Here is a 22,479-nt window from a genome sequence, read left to right on the forward strand (position 1 = left end):
AAGGTGATAGCACGCACACAACACGCTAACATAACGCGCTTAGCGTGTCCAAAGGTCACGGATATGCGCATATTTAATACGTAGTAGCCTGCGTGGCCGGCGTTCAAGGGGGAAGGTAGACTTGCCACATGTCGACCTCACGAGTTTTCACAGTGAATAAGCGAGCGGAGCGAGCCTTTTAGGTCGCGAAGCGGCCAGGGGGAAGGAGAAGGGGAGTTCGAGCGCGAAGCGCGAGATGCGAGGAGAGAGCTCTCGGATCAATATTGAACGCCGGCCACGCAGGCTAATACGTAGGACAAAGAAGGACACACTTGGTATTGTTTTGAAGAGTTAACACGCTAAACCTTTTGTTTTCCTTGGCATCTTCGATCTCACACTTAGCGTGCGTTGTTAGTGTGGGTATAGATATAGTGTGGGTATAGATATAGTGTGGATGTCTCAGAAAGTAAGACCTGCCATCAGATTCAGTGACACAAGACCCTTTGAAACAGAACTAGCTTGTTCCAGGGGGTCACACTGCTACCTATCTGTTAAACGAACGCCCGGACCAGGCTAAATCAGATCCGTGAAATAAGACTTGCAACGACCTTAAATGAAAGGCGGATTTTTTTGCACAGTTGTTTACAGGGTAAAATCCACGGAGTGCGTATTTCCGAAGATACGTTTAATGTACAGTCGACTCCCGATAACTCGAACCTTCAAGAAAAATTGAAAAAGGTTCGAGTTATCGGGAGATCCGAAATAAGGAAAGGGAATAAACGCTGAAAACGGTGTTTACTGTTTTCCTATTCATACAGTGTATATTTTAATTTAAATATAATTAGCATAGAGAAGTCGAGTGAAAATGAACAATTCATTTCTAAATCAGTGTACAAAGGACAAAAAAAGGACAAAGATTTCACGGCTTTTTCAAAATTCTTCTGTTTGTTTTGACTTGTCATGTTCTGAAAGACACGGTTCGAGTTACCGAGGGTAAAATTACAGTATGGCGCAAATCCAAGGAAAATCGATTTTGGTTCGCGTTATAACGCGAGGTTCGAGTTATCGGGAGTCGACTGTATTACAATATAATAACTTAATTAACCCAATCCCAAAAGGCTAATTTACATCGAATATCAACTAAAAGCAAAATTACAATATTTAATTAATCAAAAACTAAAAACTTAATGGCAGACATAACAATTTACAACTTTGCTAGACTTATTCTTTCTCAATTTGACATAATGTCAGTCACTTAGTTTTCGCGTCATGTTATGTTAACTTCGCGATTTTTTGAAATCGCGAAATTAACGTGTCGCGAAAATATCATGTAATAAGGTATCTTAAAACAAGAATAACGGCTAACTGGTCTTTAACAGAAAGCCACCCAAGCTCACGTAAAACAGGTAAAAAGTGGTCATATCTAGTATTTGTCAAAATTCGGGCGCCGAAATTTGTAAAAGTTGTTGTTTATCTTTACCGTACCCAAATTCGCAAGTAGCCAATCAGAAGCGCGATTTACTGTCCAGAGGGGCCGGGTTGTTCGAAAGACGATTTACGCTAACCCAGGATTAAAAGATGATCAAGATTTTAATTTCTCTTGTTTTAAAGGGTTTCCCAAAGCTAATATTTTGTTAAGTTTGAGATTGGTCCATGTCAAAACTGTGGGACAGAAAATATTAACAGAAAACCTCAACGAAATTACATAAAATTGAAATCAAATTTCACGCTAATCCTGGATTTGCTTAATCATGCTTTGAACAACCGGGCCCTGATATCCTACGAAATACAAACCATGGCTCGACCAAACTCGCCTGATATGCCGCCGAAGCGTACCAAAAAGGTACGATTAGGTATAAATATTCTGTTTAGAAGTTCCCGCCCATACGGTAGAACAATACGTCCAATTTTGTGTGCAAGTATCTGCCCAGCGTGAAGTATTCTTGAAACATCAACGACTACTAGTAAATACTAGTAAATAAATGACTCGTAAGCGCAAATTCTCGTAAGAATTTTCCGCCATCTTTTTGTTGACTTAGCCAGAGATTAATTTGACCCCCGAGGTAAAGCAAAACGGCTTCCATAAAAGGTCAGAATAAGTTTTGATTGACGGAAGCCTATTGCCAACTGCCCAACCCCCCAAAAATAATAGACACCCCAGACGTTTATTAGATCATTTACGGTATTTGATTCCCGTTGATTAACTCTTGAGTGCCTCTAGAGCCCCCACTCTAGGCCCACTGCTCTAAAACAAAGACCAGCTGTGATCTAACTGGCGAACAACCATCAAAAAAACTGTCAAATATTAGCGATGGTTATTGAGGGGGGGGGGGGTTGAATAGGTTCGCGGATCGACGGATTTGGCCACAGGCAGCCCAACCTATGTGTTCGTGGTTAATAACTGTGCGCTTAAGACGAACAAAAGAAATATGTTAAAATCTACAAGAGTTATAAATAAAGCTCTGAAAATTTCATTTCTAAATGAATCTCGTTATAATTCACCTTAGTTTATTGAAATCTTTAGAACAAGATTCATTTAGAAATGTAATTTTCAGGGCTTTTTTCATAAATGTCATAGATATTTTCAACATATTTCTTTTGTTCGTCTTATGTGAACGATTATTAACCACGAACACATAGGGTGGTCTGCCTGTGATTTGGCCTTAGAAAGCGTACGGATTGTGGATATTTGCAATACATTGAGCGGATTTGCGGATTTTGGAAGTACAGCTCGACTCTTCATGTCAGGAAGTCGCTGTTGATTTTGAGGTCAATAATCTACAGACTTCCTAAATCTGAAATTCTATCCAGTGCCATGTTTAGCTCTAGTAGCTCTAATTTGTTTTAGCTGCCTACCTGACAGCCGAAGAGCTGATGTGGATCTAATAAATATTTTAAAAACCTTTAAATTATATTCAATAAAATTTCATGATTCTAATTGGCATTGCGTGCAGATATACCAACAGTAATATAAATGATGCATTGAATAATTAGAAACAGTTGCTATAATTCAACAGGTCACCTCTGTTGATTTTGAGGCCATTAACCTGAAGATATCCAAAATCCAGCATCTGCAAAGTGATGTACTGTGCTAGAATAGGCTGTTCAAAAATGACAACATGATCCATTATACCGGTAACCCTTCTGTCGGGACCAGCAAAGTGTCCACACCTGGAGTTGACCTCTAGCTGCTTATCAGCGGTGTTTCCTCTCTCAAATTCTGTGAAGTCTTCAGGGACAGGATCCATTCCGGCTCTGACTTCTATATTTCTTACATGTACCCTTCCTCCGTTGACGATGGTCACTGATGAGATCAGGACAGGGGAAGGTAGCATCACCTCCAACCATGGATTCATCTCAAGTCGAGATTGAAAAAAATATTCATCACTGTTTGAAATCTCGCCATTTATGGCTAATTTTGGACCCCAGCGACGGAACTGATTTGTGCCACCATTGAAAACTGAAGAGCTGCGAGCTTGGAAGACAATGTCCTCCCCGGGTGCGAACAGATATTTCTTTAGTCGATTGATATTCCATTGTTCTGTTGTCATGACAGTCACGGGCAGGTGCATTTGTCGATCGGCAACTTTAACAATCATCTGTTTAGTGAGCTCATTAAAACTATCGATATTTTGTGAAAGGTTTCTCACGGCAAATAACACCCCTGCCTCAATCAATTTGTAAATACCCCGCGCATTGCCTATATCAATTATAACAGCATAATTGAACTGGCCAATGTACTTGATGATATAGTCAGCGCAAATATCGACCACGTCTGTCAGATTGAGGTCATAGGCAAGCTTTAGTACATCTTGAACACTGTTACCTGTTAAATTCACTTCGTGCACGTATAAATATTCGATGCATTCCTTGATCACGTCGATAGAGAAGTCTTTGAAAGTTGTTTCGCTGACAGTTGGATCTCTACGAAACAAAGAGGCGAAGTATCTGGTTTGAGTGGCGAGGATAAACTTGTGACATCGAATTTCTGCGCCATGTTCGTCTTTGATGGTAAAATCATAAAACTTTTCTTCTCCTCTTTTCTTATGATACGCTTTTATATTGTTACAGAAGTGGCCACTCCGCGATATCATTGCTGTTTTGGCCATCGGGTCTGTGTCTTCCCTTGTTTTTCCGTCGGCAGTCTGCAAGAAAAGCAGTAGACTGTATCGTGCTGTGGTCGGCCATCTTGAATATTTATAGCGAGGGGAATCTGGGGAGAGGACCAAACTACTCTGGGTATAGGGGTGAGTGGTTTTACTTCTCCCCAGATTTCGCTCACACAAGTATTCAAGATGGCTACCCCAATGATCAAAGTCATCAACCAGGAAGCTTGCGTCTTTTCTCCCGGACTGCGTCTGAAAATGAAGTAAAACACGCTCCTGATGGACAGAATAGGCTCCGGAACATCGCAAACTGACCACTTCTGTAACAATATAAAAGCGTATTTTGAGAATAGGGAAGAAGAACAGTTTTATGATTTTACCATCAAAGACAAGGATGGCGCAGAAATTAGATGTCACAAGTTTATTCTCGCCTCCCAAAGTGGATACTTCGCCGCTTTGTTTCGTATAGATCCAACTGCAAGCGAGGCAACATTTAAAGATTTCTGTATCGATGTGATCAAAGAGTGCATCGAATATTTATACGTTCTTGACGTGAACTTGACAGGTAGCAATGTTCAAGATGTACTAATGTTTGCTGACTACATCACTCTTTCAGACGTGATCGCCATTTGCACTGACTATATCATCAAGAACATCGACCGCTCTAATTATGCACACGTAATTTATCTAGGCAACAGTAGGGGGATGTACAATATGGTTGAGGCAGGTCTCTTGTTCGCTGCGAAAACCCTCACAGGAAGCATCGATAATTTTGACGAGTTCACCAAGGAGATTGTTCTAAAAGTTGCCGATCGACAACAACAAGAGGTGACGATCATGACAACGAACCAATGGTACATCAACCGACTAAGGAAGTTTCTGTCAGCGCCCGAGGAGAAGGTTGTCTTCCAGGCCAGAGGTTCGTCGGTGTGCAACAACAGACCAGGTCGTTGGGGACCTATATTCGCCATTAATGCCAAAATTTCACACAATAATTCTCACTATTTCCACTCTCAACTTGAAATGAATCCGTGGTTGGAAGTGAAGTTTCCTTCCCCTATCCTTGTCTCATCAGTGACCATTGTCAACCGTAACAATGGCTATTGGGAAAGGCTTAGAAATGTGGAAGTGAGAGCTGGCATGTCGCCTGTACCTGAGGGGTTCACAGCACACGAAAGAGGAAACGACACCAGCAAGAAACTGGAGGTCAACACGCGGTGTGGACACTTTGCTGGTCCAGCCGGCAGGTTTATTGAGGAGGGACATGTCGTTACGTTTGACCAGCCAACCCTAGCACAGTACATCACTCTGCAGATTCTAGAGGCTGGATATCTTCAGATTAACGGCCTCAAAATTAATGGAGGTGATCTGTTGAATTATAACGATCATTTCTTATTTATTCAACTGTAGCGTGTAAGTATCGTTAGCATCACTAAAAGCATAGAAAAAGAAAGATATTTAAATTAGCAGGAAGCAATGCTAGTATTGTAAGTGAGGTTAGTATTGTAAGCTTTGTAATGTTTATATGGTAGGTAATACCCTGGGGGGCTACTCAGAAATGTTTTGTACAGGGAGGCTCCACCCCAAGGTCCAACCCCTTACCCTTTTATATACCATTTTGACAGAAAAGCACCCCTTTTGCATACCTTTTACTGAAAAAAGGTACCCCTTTCATATACCTAAATGTCATGGCATAGGCCTAAAACAGGAATTCTTGATGCCATTTTTATGCAGCATTCAATAAATTTAAATGATACAGCCATAAGTTGCGTCTGTTTGAAATATTTTGATTGAAGACCCTTTTTATTACCTCAATAACCGATAACCCTACCCTTTTATATACCTAAACTTGTGAAATCCCTACCCTTTTGTATACCTGAAGCATAAAAAGGGTACCCCTTTCGGGCGGAGCCTCCCCGTATAGGCCATTATAGGGAGTCTCCCCCCCGGGAGGTAATACCAGTATTGTATAAGGTGTTTTCTTGTATTGTAAGTAATGTTAGTTTTTTTAAGTAATTTGTGGTGTTGTTAGTAATGTTAGTATTGTAAGAAATTTGTTGTTCTCAATAAAAAAAACTATAGCGTTACTGGTATATCTGGTGCTTATAAAAGGCAAAGACGGCAAAAAAGATAGACATCAGGGCCGTACCCAACAAGAGGCAAGACGAGGCACTTCCCTCATCTAGATTTTAACCCAAAATTAAAAACAAAATACTTTCAGTTGAGAGAATAATCCCCAGTTAAACGAGGTTGGTTTTCATGAAGAAATACCTTATGAAAATGCTTGCTGTAAGTAGCGTTTCAGAGCCGCGAGTGCTAGATTTCAAAATTTGGGGTGGAGGTGTGGTGCATTCGCCACCCTTTTGTGGCTCGTGCTTTCGGCGATCGCAGATTTTCCCTCCTCTATGCCAATAGCCTGACTACCGCCCTGGTAGTAAAAGACATACCGACCCGACTTCATCAAGGTTAGAATTAAACACAGTAAATGTAATACACGAACTCTTTGACAGGCACCCATCTCCTCCTTTCAACAATGGAGTGTGAACAAGCACTGATGTGTAACAGTGTAAGTTACCAAACTCATTCCCAATGCTTGTATACCTTAAGGTTACTATTGTTAGCGGCTACTAATTTTAGCGAGTTGGGCTAAAATCGCTAAATTTAGTACTCGCTAAAATTTGTCTCGGTGAAATTTAATACGCGTTATTTAATACCCCCGCCCGCCAGAGGAATACAAAATTAAATCAGAAGGTCGTGGATCGCCGTCATCGTGGAGAATATGACTGATTTCCCTGACGAGGACCCACTTTAGTAAATGTAATACACGAACTCTTTGACAGGCACCCCTCTCCTCCTTTCAACGACGGAGCGAACAAGCACTGATGTGTTACAGTGTAAAGCCTGGTTTTCACTAGCGACGAAGCACAAAGCGCAATCACACGCGCAAGCATTTGAGTACAATTATTTTTGTCAAGTGAAAACAAACGTCGACATAAGCATAGGCACAAGCATAAGAACACGATGTTTACTAGTGAGAAGGCTCCGTTCTCTCGGCAAATATGGCGGCAGAAACACTCAGGCATCGAGTGTTGTTGTGTCTTCTACTCTTGTGACCAAGAAAGCGAAAGTGACCAAAAAAAGGAGGAGAACGAAACATTTTGGGAGATATTTTTTTGAGAAGGAAGGAGTTATTTCAATTTTTTTTCGCTACTTGAGCCAACGCTTGTACCTTTTTGTTTTTGTCTTTAAATTCCGTACAATCTTCCGAACAACTTCGGAAAACTTTTATCAAAATCAACCGCGGCCTCCGCCACTTTGTTCAAATGCCCAGACACTAAGGAATTTGGAACGAGTGCTTTAATTGGCTGGAGATGGCCAGACGTAAACAATTTACTTGTGGTTATGCGGTGTTTCGTTTTCACACGAACGCAAGCACAAGAAAAGGAAAAATTTTGATCGTTGTGCTTGTGCTTATGGTTGCGTCGAAGCCGTTTTCACGGTGAAATAAGAGCTGTTATGCTTGTGCCGCTAGTGAAAACCAGGCTTAAGTTATCAATCTCATTCCCAATGCCTGTATATTATCAGTCCCGTGGTAATAAAACTCATAAAGCTAGATTGTAAAGTTAAATGTACAGCTATAGCTTAACACTGAAAAGGGCAAAGAAGAAAACACTTGCTATGTCCCTTTTATTACACTTGGCGAGACTTGTGTTGGAGTAGTTAGTAAAAGAAGTCAAGCAAACGACCTTGCGAGTGTCTTGAATAATTTGGCGAGCGAATTATGGAGAGAGAACCAAACTACCTGAGAACGGGAAGTGAGTATAGTTTTTTTTTGCCTTCCGCTGATTTCGTTTTCCAAGTGAAGATTGGAAAATACAATTTCTTTGGTAGTTTGATTATATGGAAAACTAAAGTGGAGTGTTTTATCCAACAAGTTTCCATACATTAACCAAGTATGGAAACTGTATTACTGAATTGATGCGCATTTATATTTTACATGCAAAACAGTGAATTTGGTATTTTCTTTTTGATCATCAAAAACACATTGAAAAATTCTATGTGGAAATCCAAATAAAGATTAAAAAAATAAAATTCCAGTTTTGTTTTTAATGTGGAAACCTAAAGTGAAACATTCATCCATCAATTTTCCATACCATAACCAAGTATAGAAACTGAATGAATGTTTATTTCAAAAAACAAATGCGGAAATTGGGTGTTTTCTCATCAACAAAAATATACATCATTGGAAAATAAAAAATTTCTCCGTGGAAAATTATGTAATTTTAGCAAAGATTGAAAAATGAAATTTCCATGGTTATAACTTTTCCATTTTAACATGGAAACTGAATGGATGTGCATTTTCGATTTTCCATACAAAATGCGCATTCGAAATTGCCAGGTATTTTTTCATTGAGGACGTCTTTTCTCCCGAACTACCGTCTGACACGCTCCTGATGGCCAGAATGGGCTCTGAAACATCGCGAACTGACCACTTCTGTAACAATCTAAAAGCGTATTATAAGAAAAGAGGAGAAGAACAGTTTTATGATTTTACCATCAAAGACAAGGATGGCGCAGAAGTTAGATCTCACAAGTTTATTCTCGCCTCTCAAAGTGAATACTTTGCAGCTCTCTTTCGCATAGATCCAACTGCAAGCGAAACAACTTTCAAAGACTTTTCTATCGACGTGATCAAAGAATGCATCGAATATTTATACGTGCATGAAGTGAACTTAACAGGTGACAATGTTCAAGATGTACTGATGTTTGCTGACTACATCACTCTTACAGACGTGATCGCCATTTGCACTGACTATATCATCAAGAACATCGACCGCTCTAATTATGCACACGTAATCAATCTTGGCAACAGTAGGGGAATGTATAATATGGTCGAGGCAGGAGTCTCGTTTGCAATAAGAAACCTAGCCTGTTCCAGGCTCTCGGTCAACGGGGCGAGCGCAAGAGACAAAAGCGTGCGAGCACGAAGGAATGGAAAAAGAGGGGGGACTTTTGGCTCGCCTCGCTCGTGCTCGCCCGATTTTTTCGCTCGCGGTCGTCCCATAGACCAAGAGCCTGGAACAGGTTATGAGAACCCTCGCACAAGGTATCGGTAGTTGCCGATCGGCAAATGTACCTGCCGGTAACGATCATGACAACCCCCGCGAACAATGGAACATTAATCGACTAAAGAAATTTCTGTTTATATTGCCGGAGAAGGAAATCGTCTTCCAGGCAAGCGGTTCGTCAATGAACTATAACAGGCCAGATCTTTGGGGGCCTGCTGAAATTTCAAACAATGACTATCATTTTTTCGACTCTCAACTTAATGACAGAAATCCTTGGCTGGAAGGGAGGTTTCTCGTCTCATTAGTGACCATTGTATCTCTTACAGGCGTGATCGAGATTTGTACGAATTGTTATTGCTAGAGGGGACCTTTACGAACTATGTACTATGAGTGGGGGTGGCCTGCCCGTGTCATCAAAAATATCGATTAGTCCAATGATGTGAACTTAATAAATCTATCTGAGCAACGATTGGATATATATACAGCCGACTAAGCAAGACTTCTTTGCAGTGAGAAACCTCGCATTACCACAGTGCTACAAGATTATGTCACGCAATTTTTGGCAATTTCGGCACTGACCAACTGGTCGTAGAATTAACTGAAGTATCACAACAACGGCTTAAAACTGTAGAAGAACTCAAAAGAAACACAAAAAGGGGCATGGATGGGCAAAATTCGCGAAGATTTAAACGGATTGCGTTCGGATGAACTTGAAAAACGTCGACCCGACTTTTTTCAAGTTTATCTCAATTTGTATGAAAGTGTCATTTACTCAGTTTGTTGTGGCCGCTATTTTGCCAATACAAGACTTTTGCTCTGCAATTTGAAGTTTAAAGCTCTTAATTAACGAAAATAAATGAAATTACCTAAAATACCGTGACCGAGCCCCTTAAACTTGTTGTAACTGGATAACTTTTTTAGTTTCTCAACGTTGTTGGCAAACGCAAAAAGAAAGAAATATAGGTTATTCACCAGCCGGGAGGTCCGTATTGGGAAAAACTGTGCTCGAGGTCTTGGATACCGCCCGAGGCCGCAGGCCGAGGGCGGTTCCAAGACCGAGGGCACAGTTTTTCCCAATACGGACCGACCTAGGCTGGTGAATAACGTTTTTATTTTTTTCCCACTTTATTTGTTTTTAAAAGAAATCTAGAAAGATTGTGTCACAAAATCTTTGTTTGTATACGCGCGCCATTTAATTTCAATGTTGAGTCGATCGACGGGTTAGCAAGAGTGTAAAATGCTGTTTGTTATTTAGTTCGAAATAAATTAAATGAACCGTATTTACAGAAAGGTTCAGCATATTAAATTAACACTGAAGAGATTAAATCAAAGAAATTGAAGTAGTAAATATATCATAAATGTAAAATCGAGCCAAAGCATTATCATTGACAAAACTAAACGCCGATTCCGGCTTCCCGATGAATGTTTTGATAAAGAACTCTGTTCGCAGGATGCTAAGTTTGAGAATTTCCCGAAAAAAAAAACTATCTGACGGAAAGACAGTTTCGGTATAGCTATACACACTTGTATTTAACGAATTAATAAGCTCTGAGTTAATTCCCAGCATAATTATTTTGTGATAAACAGTGCGAAAGTGAAACTAAATGAAATGCGAAGCTTGGACGTACGGCACAATATTGTCAGAATTATTTTGGCTGTTTTTAATTAACGAATCTCATTTTCTTGAATGATGGCAACTAGTGTTTTGTTTTGGCAAAGAAGTGGCCGATAAAAAGACAGTTTTTACTCAAAATTGAAGTTTAAAACCGGCGCATCTTATCGTATTAAAATGGCGTGGAAATGATTGCAAAATGCAAACAACCACAAACTCAACAAACTATCAACTAGAACTTAATTTGTCGATAAACAAAATCAACACTCGCCTTTAGAAGAACTTCGAGGCCTTTAATTCCACTTCTATTCTGTCTTTTCACATTTACAACAGTTGGTGAGCGGCTATTTCGATTTTGCTGAGCAAATCTTTCTTGTGTTCGTTCGTACAACGCTGCAAAATGATTTCGCGCGGAAAGTACACTCGACGATTCATCTCGCAACGGATACCGCCCGCTGTCGAGGGCCGGATTGGAGAATACCGCCCGCTCCCGGAACCAATCAGATCGCAGGATTTGTAGGATACCGCCCGCTCACGAACAAAGAAAAAAATAAAACTTACTTAATCAGTGAATCTAAGCAAAAATATGTTAGAAGTAATGAATTTCCCTTCCAACATAAGTTAGGAGCCATTTTTTAAGTATTTCAAAGTATTGTAGGTTTACCAATTGTATAGTATTTTACGCTTTTACTGTAAATATCAGTGACTTTAATAATCCATCGTTATTTGCTTATTTTCACTAGTTAGCTTGGCATTTCACATTTCATTGAAATTAAAATGTAGTTTTATTGTTGTGGCTACTCCTAAGCTCTTAAGCTGAATTTTCTATTAAAAAATCAGGGTATGTACGAGATTAAGAAATTTGCTACATAAGAACATTCGCCTGTCATAATGTTTTCTTCTTTTTCTGATATTACCTGCCTTTTCCATAACTAAATCAAAAACAGTGGCGGATCTAGGGGAGGGACCAGCGGAGCCCCTCCTTATTTTTGGTAAAAGACATTTTTTAATGGCTCCCCCGATAAATTCTTTTGGGTGTACACACAAAAAAAAGGGCCCCCTCTTTAGTTAAAGGTCTGGGCCCGGTTGCATAAAAATACTTAAGATTACGGGCGATTTTCTGCAACAGCCTTTCTCCCGATTTATCCTTATAAGCACAGGAGAAAAACCCCTCAGAGCACAGGGAATGGCTGCAGAAACTCTCACGTAATCTTAAGTATTTTTATGCAACCGGGCCCTGGATCCGCCACTGAAGAGTATTACGCAAAAGAGTCCTGAATGAGCGAAGCGCGAAAGGGCATGAGCGGGAAACAAGCGCGAAGAGGGTCGGGCCGCAAGGAAAGAATGAGCATGTGCCAGGTAACATTCTGCGAAAGCGCCGTCGGACGAGGTAGTGGCTCTATTTATTTATTATCTTCTATCCTTGCGGTCACTGTAGTCATTTCTATCGCGTTTATTATGCGTCCTGCCTTCATCTTCTCTGTAGTCTCTTCGCCTATCAGGTCTGTCCCTTCTTCTCTCGTCTACCTCTCGGTCTCTATCTTCACGTGATGTGTGATAAGCTCTGTCCTTTTCTACTCTGTGGTCAGTTCCGCGACGATCGTAATTGTCGCGATACTCACGATCACGCGTACTATCCACATCACGCTCGTGAATATCACGTTCACGATGACGCGTTTCACGATCACGTTCGAGAATTTGACGTTCGCGAAGGCGATCACGTTCACGTACATCACGCACATACTCCTCCCTATTTGCGCGACGATCTCCTCTAAAATCACGTTCCACACGATCATGCCCGTTATCACGCGTACTGCTAACTTTCGAATCCCGTAAATCATTATCACGCGGTAAATCTCGTTCAGTCCTCTCGCGCTTGTCTTTCTCTGTTTCGCTTGCTCTAGCTGGCGCTCTTCCGTTCTTCGAGTCCTTTTTCAACAAATCAAGCTTTTTCTTTTTCTCGCCGTGATCTTCCTCGTCTGAGCTGGCCATTATTTTCTTTTTCTTTATTGATTTCTCTTCCTTGTGTTTCTTTTGTTTCTTTGCTTTTTTCTCTTTTTTCCTTTTCTTTGGCAATTCAAGAGTGTCCTCTTCCTCGTCAGACGCCGGGGGTGAGGGTGACGGTGTTTTAGGTGCACAGCCTTCTTCAATGATCTCTTTTCTGTTTCCTTGTTCGTCCTCCTCGTCGCCTTTAGGCCGCCGATAGTTAGCGCAGTGATCCACTCGGATAATTCTGCCGCCAAGCTTTAAAAACAAAGAAATATGATTTCAATTTTATTTGCCCTGTCATTAGTAATACTGTATGGAAATTCCAGTTAAAACCTCTAATCACAAATCCCTACCACATGTTATAAAGCTATCAGTCTGGCAAAAACAACAAAAGCGCACCTTCCTCCCTTTTTTTAATTTCCACTTCACCATAACAAAAAGCCACACGTAAGTTATAAGACACAGTAACAGCCCTTGTCACAAATAAGTTTGGAGGATACACAGCAAAGCCAATAAATAAAACAAAGGAACAAGCTACCAGACTGACTTCTTGTTCAGTCAAGGAAGAAACTGAAAATTGTTTGCAGGTTTGGAAATGGTGGTTAAGGAGGCTCACAACAGTTTCCAGCACTTTTCAGCTCTCATAATTTGATGGGACAGTGCTACAAACATTTATCAGTTACTGCTATAAAAAAACTGCTATAAAACAAACGCCCAATCATTGATAAACAAATTGTGGTTACTTTCTTGACATCACTGGTAACCATAGCAACGGTATAACCTGTTAAAAATACCCTTATTTTTAGCTATAAGTGCTTATAACTAATCAAAGAGCTCTTTGAGCCACGACTGAATTTTTTTGCCAAGTTTAAAAGTTTAGTTTTCATTCCTTGAAAATTTATGAGCAGCAAGGTGATTCAAACATTTCTTTGATGCACATGATAACGGATAAACAGCAGAATGTCTATTACATTGATATAAGATATTTTCGCTGTTCGTGACTAAGTATGTCTGAGTAGCACACTCGGGTTGGCATCTGACTGGGGAACGAGAGGTCCCGATTTCGAATCCCAGAGGGGACAGTTTTTTTCTGTTTTTTTTTTTTTTTTTAACCAGTAGCACTAAAATGGTTTGTTTATTATATCGCTCCGTAGGTATGCATTGCAGAATAATTTACATGTAAGCCGTTAAGTAATAACGCTGTAAATAAATATATCAGAACATATAGACTGATTCAGGCACAAATGTATTAAATTGTGCTGTTTCATCTGAAAAGCTCTTCCTTTTGTTCCGAACAAGCAGCCACGCACTCGATTTTAGCCAACGCTCTGGTTTCTAGATAGATCCATCACTAATGAAGCTTATGTGAAACCCGATTTAGTTTTCGAATGTTCCTACATGTACAACGCTAGCTCGACATATATACAAAAGAGATCGATCGTTACATCGCTTTTGCGGCTCTCAATTTCCACTTTTTCGGCGGTCAAATACTTTCCACATATAGTTGTCAGCCACATTTTGTTTCTTTGCTTCTTGTTTTTTCTTGTAAACCCCTTTAAATTTCAAAAGGCCGCCTTTATACGGCCGTCTTGCTACACTCTTTCTTCTAGTATATCTGCTGGTCAGCGGAGTTACAATGAGAAGTTTACAGGTGATGGACCAAGCGAGTGAAATTGGGCGAGCTACTATACTCCTGAATAAATTCAGTCGTAAAAAACGAATCCGGAGACCCCATTTTTACCTTATGATAATGAGGTATTAAAAATGACTTTTGACTTCTCTCACTCGCTCACTCACTCACTCACTCCATTCCGATATCAAACCGCAACCAATTTATGCATTAACCGTAAATGTGCTGACAGAAAGGTCCTTTAAACGCATTCAGCACATGTCAATCAAAAACAAATTATTCTCCAACCTCATACGCAGGGTCTCTCTTCCAGGGAACAAGGTTGATTATTTACAAAAGAAATTTTCCTAAATGCGAAAGGGATCAAAGGTTATTACACTTTATTCTGGTGGTAAAAAAAATCACTCTTCTAAGCCTGAGAGCACAAGCTATCAATGACCCATTAACATAACTCCCATGAAAAAAGAACACATTCAAAGAGGGAAATGAAGTGAAATTGTGACTTACTGATAGCAGGTTTGAGATACATGCAGCTTCGCTTGCCATGTGACGTGATTTAATAAACGTTTCAGCTCACTGGAAAAAACACGACTTCAAGACAGCACGTTTTTGTTTCGCGTCACGTTATCTTGTGCCAGGTCATCCATTTTTCATATTTTTGAAGCGAGCAGAAACATGACGTGCTCAGGTGCATCTTTCTCTCAAATTTCATTGGCTGCTCAAAAATAATGCTCGTTGCTGCCCGGTACGTATATAATATATGTGCTGACAGAATTTAAAACGCAATTCAGCGCATCTCAGACAGTTAAAAACATATTCAAAGGTTACACTTTATTTTGGTGGTGAAAAATAGAATTTGCGCTACGAGAGCCAGAGAGTGCAAAGCATCAGTGACCCATTGACGCAACTCCCATAAACAACAAAAAGAACATTCAGAGGCAAATGAAGTGAGACTGTTACACTATTTGGGAAAAAAGCGAAGGACGGCACTTCATCGAATTATCATGAGGTTGCTCGAAGGGCCTTTGATTTATTATTACATAATGATCAGCATCTTAAGATACAACTTTTTGCAGAGTTGAAAAAAAAGATCTCTGGATTGGTTTCAGAGCCACCTTAATTTTTCGAAAATTTAAGGAAAAAATTCAAGACAAACCCTTACCTTAATGCCATTGAGGTTGTCCACAGCCAAAATAGTGCTACGTTGGTCTTCATAACACAAGAAACAAAATCCTTTTGTTTTTCCAGTTTTCTTGTCTCTGACCAGGTTTATATTCACTATTTCACCATATCTGTTGATAGAAAAAGACAAAAATATTAAAGATAAACAGACCTAGCATTATTGTAGGCAAGCAATGTGTGCAAAGTGTTATGTGGCTGTAGTCTTGCCAATACATAACTAAGGCCCTGTGCACACAAATCCATTTTTGTCTGAAAATGCAATTTTTCTTGTATGCCTTTTCTTGTATGGTTTGGCCCTCTGCCACAAGTATCAGATGGAAACAGTCAACAAAAATGCAACAAGTATCAGATGGAAACAGTCAACAAAAATGCAATTTTTTGAAACTGCTCTTCAAAGTGGAAAGTTTTAAAAATACTGTTTTTCGTTCACATCGATCCAGGGGCCTGAATTGTCTTAGGCACTCCATTCAGCCCCAGAATTTCCCAGATGAACTTCCTTTGTGAGAACAAGGTTCGACTCATGTTAGAGTTGTCACTCCCCACCCCCCTCTCCCACTTCTGTGACAGCTTCATACCATGGAAATTGGAGAAACATGTAATAACTGACCTGATAAACAACTGTGTTTCAGAAAGACCTTTTATCTTCCTAAATTTAACTGTGTCACATGTAGTCTCAATCAACAACCTAAAGTACCAGAAGCACTAAGTAGCACCACATAATGTGTGATGAAAACTTACTGTGAAAACACACACAAGATATCCCCTTCTGTAAGGTCATAAGGCAGTCCACCTGAAAGAAAGGAAACTTAAGATTAAATAAGCATGATCTGACTGCACACACCTGCAAATATTGACCATTTTCACTATCAAAGAAAAGTTTAATATTTAAAAAGAGTAAAAAAAGAGAGAACACGAATGATTCAAAACCTTTTAACTTTTTAGTGCCCCAAAGATCAGCTGGTGGGTTCAAGGTAAATTATGACAGAAAGGCCTATATTCATGCCTGAATGGGAGTGACTATTCACCACTCAGTTCATGTAATCCAGGTGAAAATGAGACTTCTTATTTTTTCATACATGAGGTATGAATCACACTTACCTTATTTTAAGTTTAAAAAAGTTGAGACTAAGAAGTTTCGAGCCCGGGTCGCCGGCCTGCCAAGCAGGTATGATATACACTAGGCCACCATCGACCAGCTACCAGAATCCTGATTTTTGGATAGAAATCCTAACCCTATTATAAAGGCTAACCACAAGCAACCCAAGCTAAAGTAGGCTAACCGAAGTGCTATTAAGACTAACCGGAGTGCTAATTAGGCTAACCAGAGTGCTATTTAGAGCAGTTTTCAATTAGTTGTAAAACCAAAAATATTTCTAAGAACAATAAATAAATGGGGGAACGGTTTTTTTTTTTTTAAAAAAAAAAAAAAAAATTATAGGCTAACAGGAGTGCTAGTTAGGCTAACCGCAGTGCTGTTAGTATTCACTACATGAACTGAGTGTTACGTGGTATAAATATGTCATAAGGTGTCTCGCTATTGTCTCATTACATCAACTGAGTGGAAAATAGTCAGTCCCATGCCTGAATGTTCTGTATTGATTTTCTTCAACTGTAAAATCTGGAAATAACCCCCACCCCCAGAAAAACTCCTTCCAAAAATAAGCCCTCTTGAAAAACAGAAAGATGTTTGAAAAAAAATTTTTCATCTGAATATAATTCATTTTACCGAGGAGGTAAGAGGTTCATTAAGTCAAGGTTCCACTGCATGACATCCAACTGAAAACTGCTCTAACACCAGAAACCATTCCCTTGCCCCCATGTCTAGGACAAGCAACAGTAGCTGTGGACAGGCAATCTTGTAAATTGTATTTAAAAGAAAACAAATAAAAGTTCAGTTCAGTGGCCTACCAGTAGTGAAGGTTTAAAGGTCTGGCTAAACTAGGACACATTGTTGCAGAGGCAAATGTTTCCCAGTTCAGACACACAGGAAGAAACAATGTTCCCTCCACACTGTTTTCTATTTTATCAAGGCCTTAACACCAAAAGGTCCTCTGAGGATTCGAGCCAGGATCGGAGCCAGGATTCGAGCCAGGACCTGAGCTAGGATCCTAACCCTATTATAAAAGCTAACAACAAGGAACCCAAGATAAAGTGGACCGTATTTACTCGAATAAGCGCCGCCCCCAAATAAGCGCCGCCCTCGAATAAGTGCCGTATTTGGGACCAAGAAGTTAATAAGCGCTGCCCCCGAATAAGCGCCGCAGTCATGATGATGCGCTTATTCAAGGAATTCCGTGTAACTGAAAATAGCACTACAAAGCAACTCTAAAACAGCCTTGGAAATGCTTTTTCGTCAAAAGAAATGTTCCGCAGCTCAAAGTTATATTTTACCGCTCTCCCATTATTTTTTCTATCCAAAATTCTTACAATACGTAGTACTGTTAACGTTTCGTCTATAATTATAAGATTGTTTGTGGCGTCCAATTTTTAAATAAGCGCCGCCCTCGAATAAGCGCCGCACTTGAGGCACGAAAAATTTAAAAAGCGCCACAACGCTTATTCAAGTAAATAAGGTAGGCTAACCGGAGTGCTAGTTAGGCCAACTGATCGCTATTCAGGCTAACTAGAGTGCTAGTTAGGCTAACTGGTTCCTGAATCAAATCCTGGCTCGAATCCTGGCTCGAAGTTTAGGCATCCTCATCATCTGACAGTCCTGACAGTCTTACCAATGAAGACATAAGCACTATCTTTGTACTGCTTGTGCCAAGCTTGATTGTCTTCAACTCCCATCTCCAGCATCCGTTCATTCATTTTCTGAATGTTTCTCACGTTTCTGCAAATGAACCAAATCCATGTGTAAATTCAAGTTAGGTCAGTAAAAGGAATTAAATAACAGTTTCCAAATATAGTAAGCTTATTTAGTATTACAATCAACTAAATCGTGCGAACACAAATCATTAGATGCTAAACTGAAAACTGAACGTAAACATCTTAAGCAATATTCCAATCGCTATGGTTAAAACTCTTATTTGTAGTAAGCACTGACAGCCCAATATTTATCACGATTAATGGAGCAACTACAGAACGCAGGGAATTCTTTGCACTTTACAGACCACGAGACTAGAATTGATCGTATTTTTGCAGCATAAAAACAAACCACTGAAGACATCACATTACTCACGTTAAAGGATTCATGTTTGTCTTTGAACCAAAGTTAGCTTAAACTGCAAACAAACAACAATTATGTCCCGATTCCAATACAATTTCTTGTGTTTCTTGTACAAAATGGCGCCGTTTTTACCACTGACCACCTATGTTTCGCGGATTCAGTTATTCCTAAATAAGGTAAAGATTGCCATATATGGTGGTAGAAGCTAATCACCAGTGATCTGGGAACGAGATTAGCGGGAGGAGCGTTGCGTGACACGAGTCACAAAATTCGGTCATCGACTTTGGTCGTCAACTTCCCTTCAAAACATGCAGAAAAATACTTGGACTGGAGGCCACACATCAGCTGTGTTATGTTTAGACATTAACAGAGAAGGTATTTTAGCTTCAGGTGGAGAAGATGAGCTCTGCATCTGGTCAAAGGATGGCTCATCTCAAAGCAAACTTCCATATACTTCGCAGTCTGGTGATCTTGATTCAAATGAAGTCAACAGTATTTGCTTTTGTGTGAAAAATCCAGAACGTTTATACGCTTCACGCGGGAACAAAATATTTGGTTATGACCTCAGAAATCCGTCATCTGCTGTTTGCGAATTTCAATTCAACGAGGATGAAATTAATCAAGTAGCCATTCATGGCAAGGGGACTTTTCTTGCAGCCTGTGATGACAGCGGTGAAATTAAAGTGATCGATGTACAGTCAGGAACATTATTCAAGTCACTGCACAGCAGACATGATAACATTTTTTCAACAGTTCAGTTCAGGCCTAACAGACCCTGGGAGATAGTTTCAGGGGGTATGGATTACAGAGTTGTTAGTTGGGACTTCTCTTCTGGAAGAGGACTTCAGGAACTTAATGTCCAGGAGCTCGGAGGGGAGAATCAAGAAGGGGCATATTTTGTCAACCCACCCTTTGTGCACTCCATACACATGGCAGAAAATGGGAGAATGTTTGCAGCTGGATTAGGTATCAACACAGTTCTTTACAAACATGATTTTTTTCTTTCTGCAACTTTAAAAGGTTACCCTCTAGGGACCTTTTGACCATACAGTAAAAACCTGCATATAAGAACCTAACATTTAAGAACCTGTTAGGCTAAAATTTCATTTTTAAGCACCCTTCACATAAGAACCATTTTAGACTAAACTTCTAAAACAGGTTCTTATTTTCAAAAAAGGAAAAAATAATCTTCTCAAAAATATAGAATTATTGGGAATTATAGTGAAGGTTACAGTATAAGTTTGATTTTAACAGAATCAGATTAAAATAGTATAGTATTTTGCTTACCAAAGCCTCCAAGAATAATGTTATTGGGCATTTAAGTTCAGATCATTTAAAAATTCTACTTTATTTCTTGAGCAAAACTTAAGAACCTAATTAAGAACCTAGTTAGCCTAATTTTACACTAAATACCATTTCTATAAGAACCTGTTTAGGCTAACTTGAAAAAACCTAGGTTCTTATACTTGGGTTTTTACTGTACTCTGTAGGCATGACAGCCCCTGGGCTACTTGTATTGTGTTCTTACAGAAAATAACCATACCTGTCCCTTATAGAAGGTTTTGGTGCTCCCCACCCTTTCGAAAATTCTAGTCTAGCTTCATACATTCCTTTAACTGAAAATGAAGGGGAGGGGGGGTGGGGGGCATCAAAATGTAAAGAAAAGTATAAAGGTCGGGACCCCAGGGGGGTACTTCGGCTTGTAAATGACGGGGATGATCGAATGGAGGCAAAACTCAGGACCCAAAAAAAAATCCTTAAGTCTTCCGACATTACCCAAAAAAATCCCTGGACCAAAAAATAACCCCCAAAAAATCCCTTGTCAAATTACCCCTAAATTGCCAGGAGGGGCAATAATATAACACAAAGAAAATCATAAAAAATTGAACACTTGTGTTTTTTATTCATCATACCATAAATACACCAAGGCCGCACCAAGGCACTTTAGGTCGTTTTTAACTGCGTGGCTCGCTTCACTCACCAATAGAGAGCAACTTGGTGCAAGTCTAAAATCAAGTCACCCAAAAAAAATACTTGCCAAATTTTCCAACCCCAAAAAATCTGGGAATCGAAAATTTCAAACCCAAAAAAATCCTTCGATCATCCCCGTCATTTAAAAGCCGGAACTAACCCCCCCCCTGGGGTCGGGACACACTAGGCGACAGGTCTCTGCAACAAGTCACGCTGTGTGTACTGCTTTAAAACAAGTTGCTGCAACAAAGGGCTTGTTCGGTGTACACGCAGCGAACTTGGAAGAGTGAGAATGTAAACTAGTGTTGCAGAGATACTAAACAGTAAAAATATCACTTTTACATGTATTTTCATTTCAGGCAATGGGAGTATCCAACTCTTCAGGTTTGAAGGAAAGAAAAAATTTGTTCCAGACGAGTGCCTCAGTAAACATTCCTCTAGTGCATCTCAAGTCCACTTCCCAAAATTTAGTCCAAATGAGATGCTTGTGTCAGGTGGAGATGACTGTAAAGTTATTGTGTGGAATTTAGGTAGTGGTAAATGCAACAGGACCTTAGCTGAAGAAAACAATGTAAAAGAACCCAGTGCTGCCTGTGTTACCCATGAATTTGACCATGGATCAAAGATCAACTGGATCACATCTAGTTTGCTTACACAAAATATATTTGTGGCTGATCTAACAAACAGTATATCTGTGTACTGCGTGGCGTGAGGATTGATGTCAATAAAGCTTTACAATAAATTATTGCTAAATGACATTCACTTGAAGTTGAGGATAAATTTGAGGATTTTGGTGTTAACTAGTTTAGCAACATTGAAGAAACAAGTATAATGCTGGAAAGGTGTATAGCTTTTATTTGAATGGTCACACACTAGTATTTTATCCACCAATTTGCAACTTAAGTGAGAACTACCTTGTACACAACTGCTTAATATCTTTTATTTTGGTTGGACATTTGTGTTTCATCCATCAACTAAAGTCAGAACTACCTTGTACAGCATAATAAACAGTACCACATGAAAGTACTGCTCAATAGCTTTCATTTAAATGATTACACACTAGGGTTTCATTCACAGGCTCAAACGTTCGGACCACCTTGTACAGCATAATATACAGTACCACATGAAAGTACTGCTCAATAGCTTTCATTCAAATGGTCACACTAGGGTTTCATTCATTGATTTTGTGAAGTCCGTCTGAGAGCGCGGCCTTTTGGGCCCCCAAGAACCTTGCACTTTTACTCTGGGAGTGAAAAGCAAGTCAATGAACAAGACATCAAATTCAATTTCTTCCATTCATGAACTCCTGATCTACAGAGTATGGCCAACAATATTTTTGAGCATGGTTTATTGTCCACATGTAGTCTTGTTTCTACATACTCCTGAACTATTTAGCTTGTTGGATGAAATTTGAAATAATAGGAAAACAGGAATAGTATTGAAGAGTTTATTACTTTATACAATGTTAAAAGAAAATTCTAAAATGAAGTCTTCAAACAGGCTACCTTTACATTAAAATGGTCAACATTTTACTGAGGCAGGGCATTTTGGTATTGTGAGTTCCAGAAAATATCTACCGGTATATCCCCCCCCCCCACAGAAGGTTACTTGGTTTGAATCCCCCACCCCCCTGGAAATGCCGGTTAAGTCCCATATTTGCTTTTAAAGTCTTGGCATTTGTGACCACCACCCCCTTGGAATTGCTAATAATATTCGATGAGGCAAGGGGGGGGAAGGGAATATGGATTTTTTCTGGAACTGCACAAAGGCAA

The 22,479-nt window shown here is 39.7% G+C and overlaps 5 protein-coding genes across 5 annotated transcripts; 3 read left to right on the plus strand and 2 right to left on the minus strand.

The window, feature by feature from the left end:
- Positions 1–913: 913 nt before the first annotated feature.
- On the minus strand, positions 914–4,167 carry LOC144663048 (ring canal kelch homolog). Its single transcript, XM_078523985.1, has one exon. The coding sequence runs from the start codon at positions 4,086–4,088 to the stop codon at positions 2,970–2,972; it is 1,119 nt and encodes a 372-aa protein (XP_078380111.1). The 5' UTR covers positions 4,089–4,167; the 3' UTR covers positions 914–2,969.
- Positions 4,168–4,270: 103 nt separating this feature from the next.
- Positions 4,271–5,547, plus strand: LOC144663045 (uncharacterized). The gene has a single exon (XM_078523983.1). It carries the CDS (start codon positions 4,365–4,367, stop codon positions 5,493–5,495), a length of 1,131 nt encoding a protein of 376 aa, XP_078380109.1. The 5' UTR covers positions 4,271–4,364; the 3' UTR covers positions 5,496–5,547.
- A 1,499-nt stretch (positions 5,548–7,046) lies between these two features.
- LOC144663064 (kelch-like protein 40a) lies at positions 7,047–10,087 on the plus strand. Its single transcript, XM_078524005.1, has one exon. The coding sequence runs from the start codon at positions 8,540–8,542 to the stop codon at positions 9,200–9,202; it is 663 nt and encodes a 220-aa protein (XP_078380131.1). The 5' UTR covers positions 7,047–8,539; the 3' UTR covers positions 9,203–10,087.
- Positions 10,088–11,009: 922 nt separating this feature from the next.
- On the minus strand, positions 11,010–18,869 carry LOC144663500 (uncharacterized). Its single transcript, XM_078524470.1, has 5 exons — positions 18,749–18,869; positions 18,294–18,400; positions 16,306–16,357; positions 15,548–15,677; positions 11,010–13,010 (listed from the first exon to the last, which is right to left on the minus strand). The coding sequence occupies exons 1-5, from the start codon at positions 18,760–18,762 to the stop codon at positions 12,177–12,179; spliced, it is 1,137 nt and encodes a 378-aa protein (XP_078380596.1). The 5' UTR covers positions 18,763–18,869; the 3' UTR covers positions 11,010–12,176.
- Positions 18,870–18,898: 29 nt separating this feature from the next.
- LOC144663501 (WD repeat-containing protein 53-like) lies at positions 18,899–21,646 on the plus strand. Its single transcript, XM_078524471.1, has 2 exons — positions 18,899–19,702; positions 21,067–21,646. The coding sequence occupies exons 1-2, from the start codon at positions 19,045–19,047 to the stop codon at positions 21,417–21,419; spliced, it is 1,011 nt and encodes a 336-aa protein (XP_078380597.1). The 5' UTR covers positions 18,899–19,044; the 3' UTR covers positions 21,420–21,646.
- Positions 21,647–22,479: the final 833 nt, after the last annotated feature.

The sequence above is a fragment of the Oculina patagonica genome, chromosome 8 (assembly GCF_052425735.1).
Source record: "Oculina patagonica isolate OP01 chromosome 8, crgOcupat, whole genome shotgun sequence".
Lineage (NCBI taxonomy): Eukaryota > Metazoa > Cnidaria > Anthozoa > Scleractinia > Oculinidae > Oculina > Oculina patagonica.

Bases quoted from the DNA above. Each gene is read 5' to 3' on its own strand.
- LOC144663501 (XM_078524471.1), top strand. From the start codon at position 19,045: ATGCAGAAAAATACTTGGACTGGAGGCCACACATCAGCTGTGTTATGT. The intron at 19,703-21,066 runs GTATCAACACAG...TTTTCATTTCAG, and splicing joins AATGTTTGCAGCTGGATTAG to GCAATGGGAGTATCCAACTC.
- LOC144663045 (XM_078523983.1), top strand. From the start codon at position 4,365: ATGGACAGAATAGGCTCCGGAACATCGCAAACTGACCACTTCTGTAAC.
- LOC144663064 (XM_078524005.1), top strand. From the start codon at position 8,540: ATGGCCAGAATGGGCTCTGAAACATCGCGAACTGACCACTTCTGTAAC.
- LOC144663048 (XM_078523985.1), bottom strand. From the start codon at position 4,088: ATGGCCAAAACAGCAATGATATCGCGGAGTGGCCACTTCTGTAACAAT.
- LOC144663500 (XM_078524470.1), bottom strand. The intron at 16,358-18,293 runs GTAAGACTGTCA...CCTTTCTTTCAG, and splicing joins TAGTGCTTATGTCTTCATTG to GTGGACTGCCTTATGACCTT. The intron at 13,011-15,547 runs GTAAGGGTTTGT...TTGTTTTTAAAG, and splicing joins ACAACCTCAATGGCATTAAG to CTTGGCGGCAGAATTATCCG.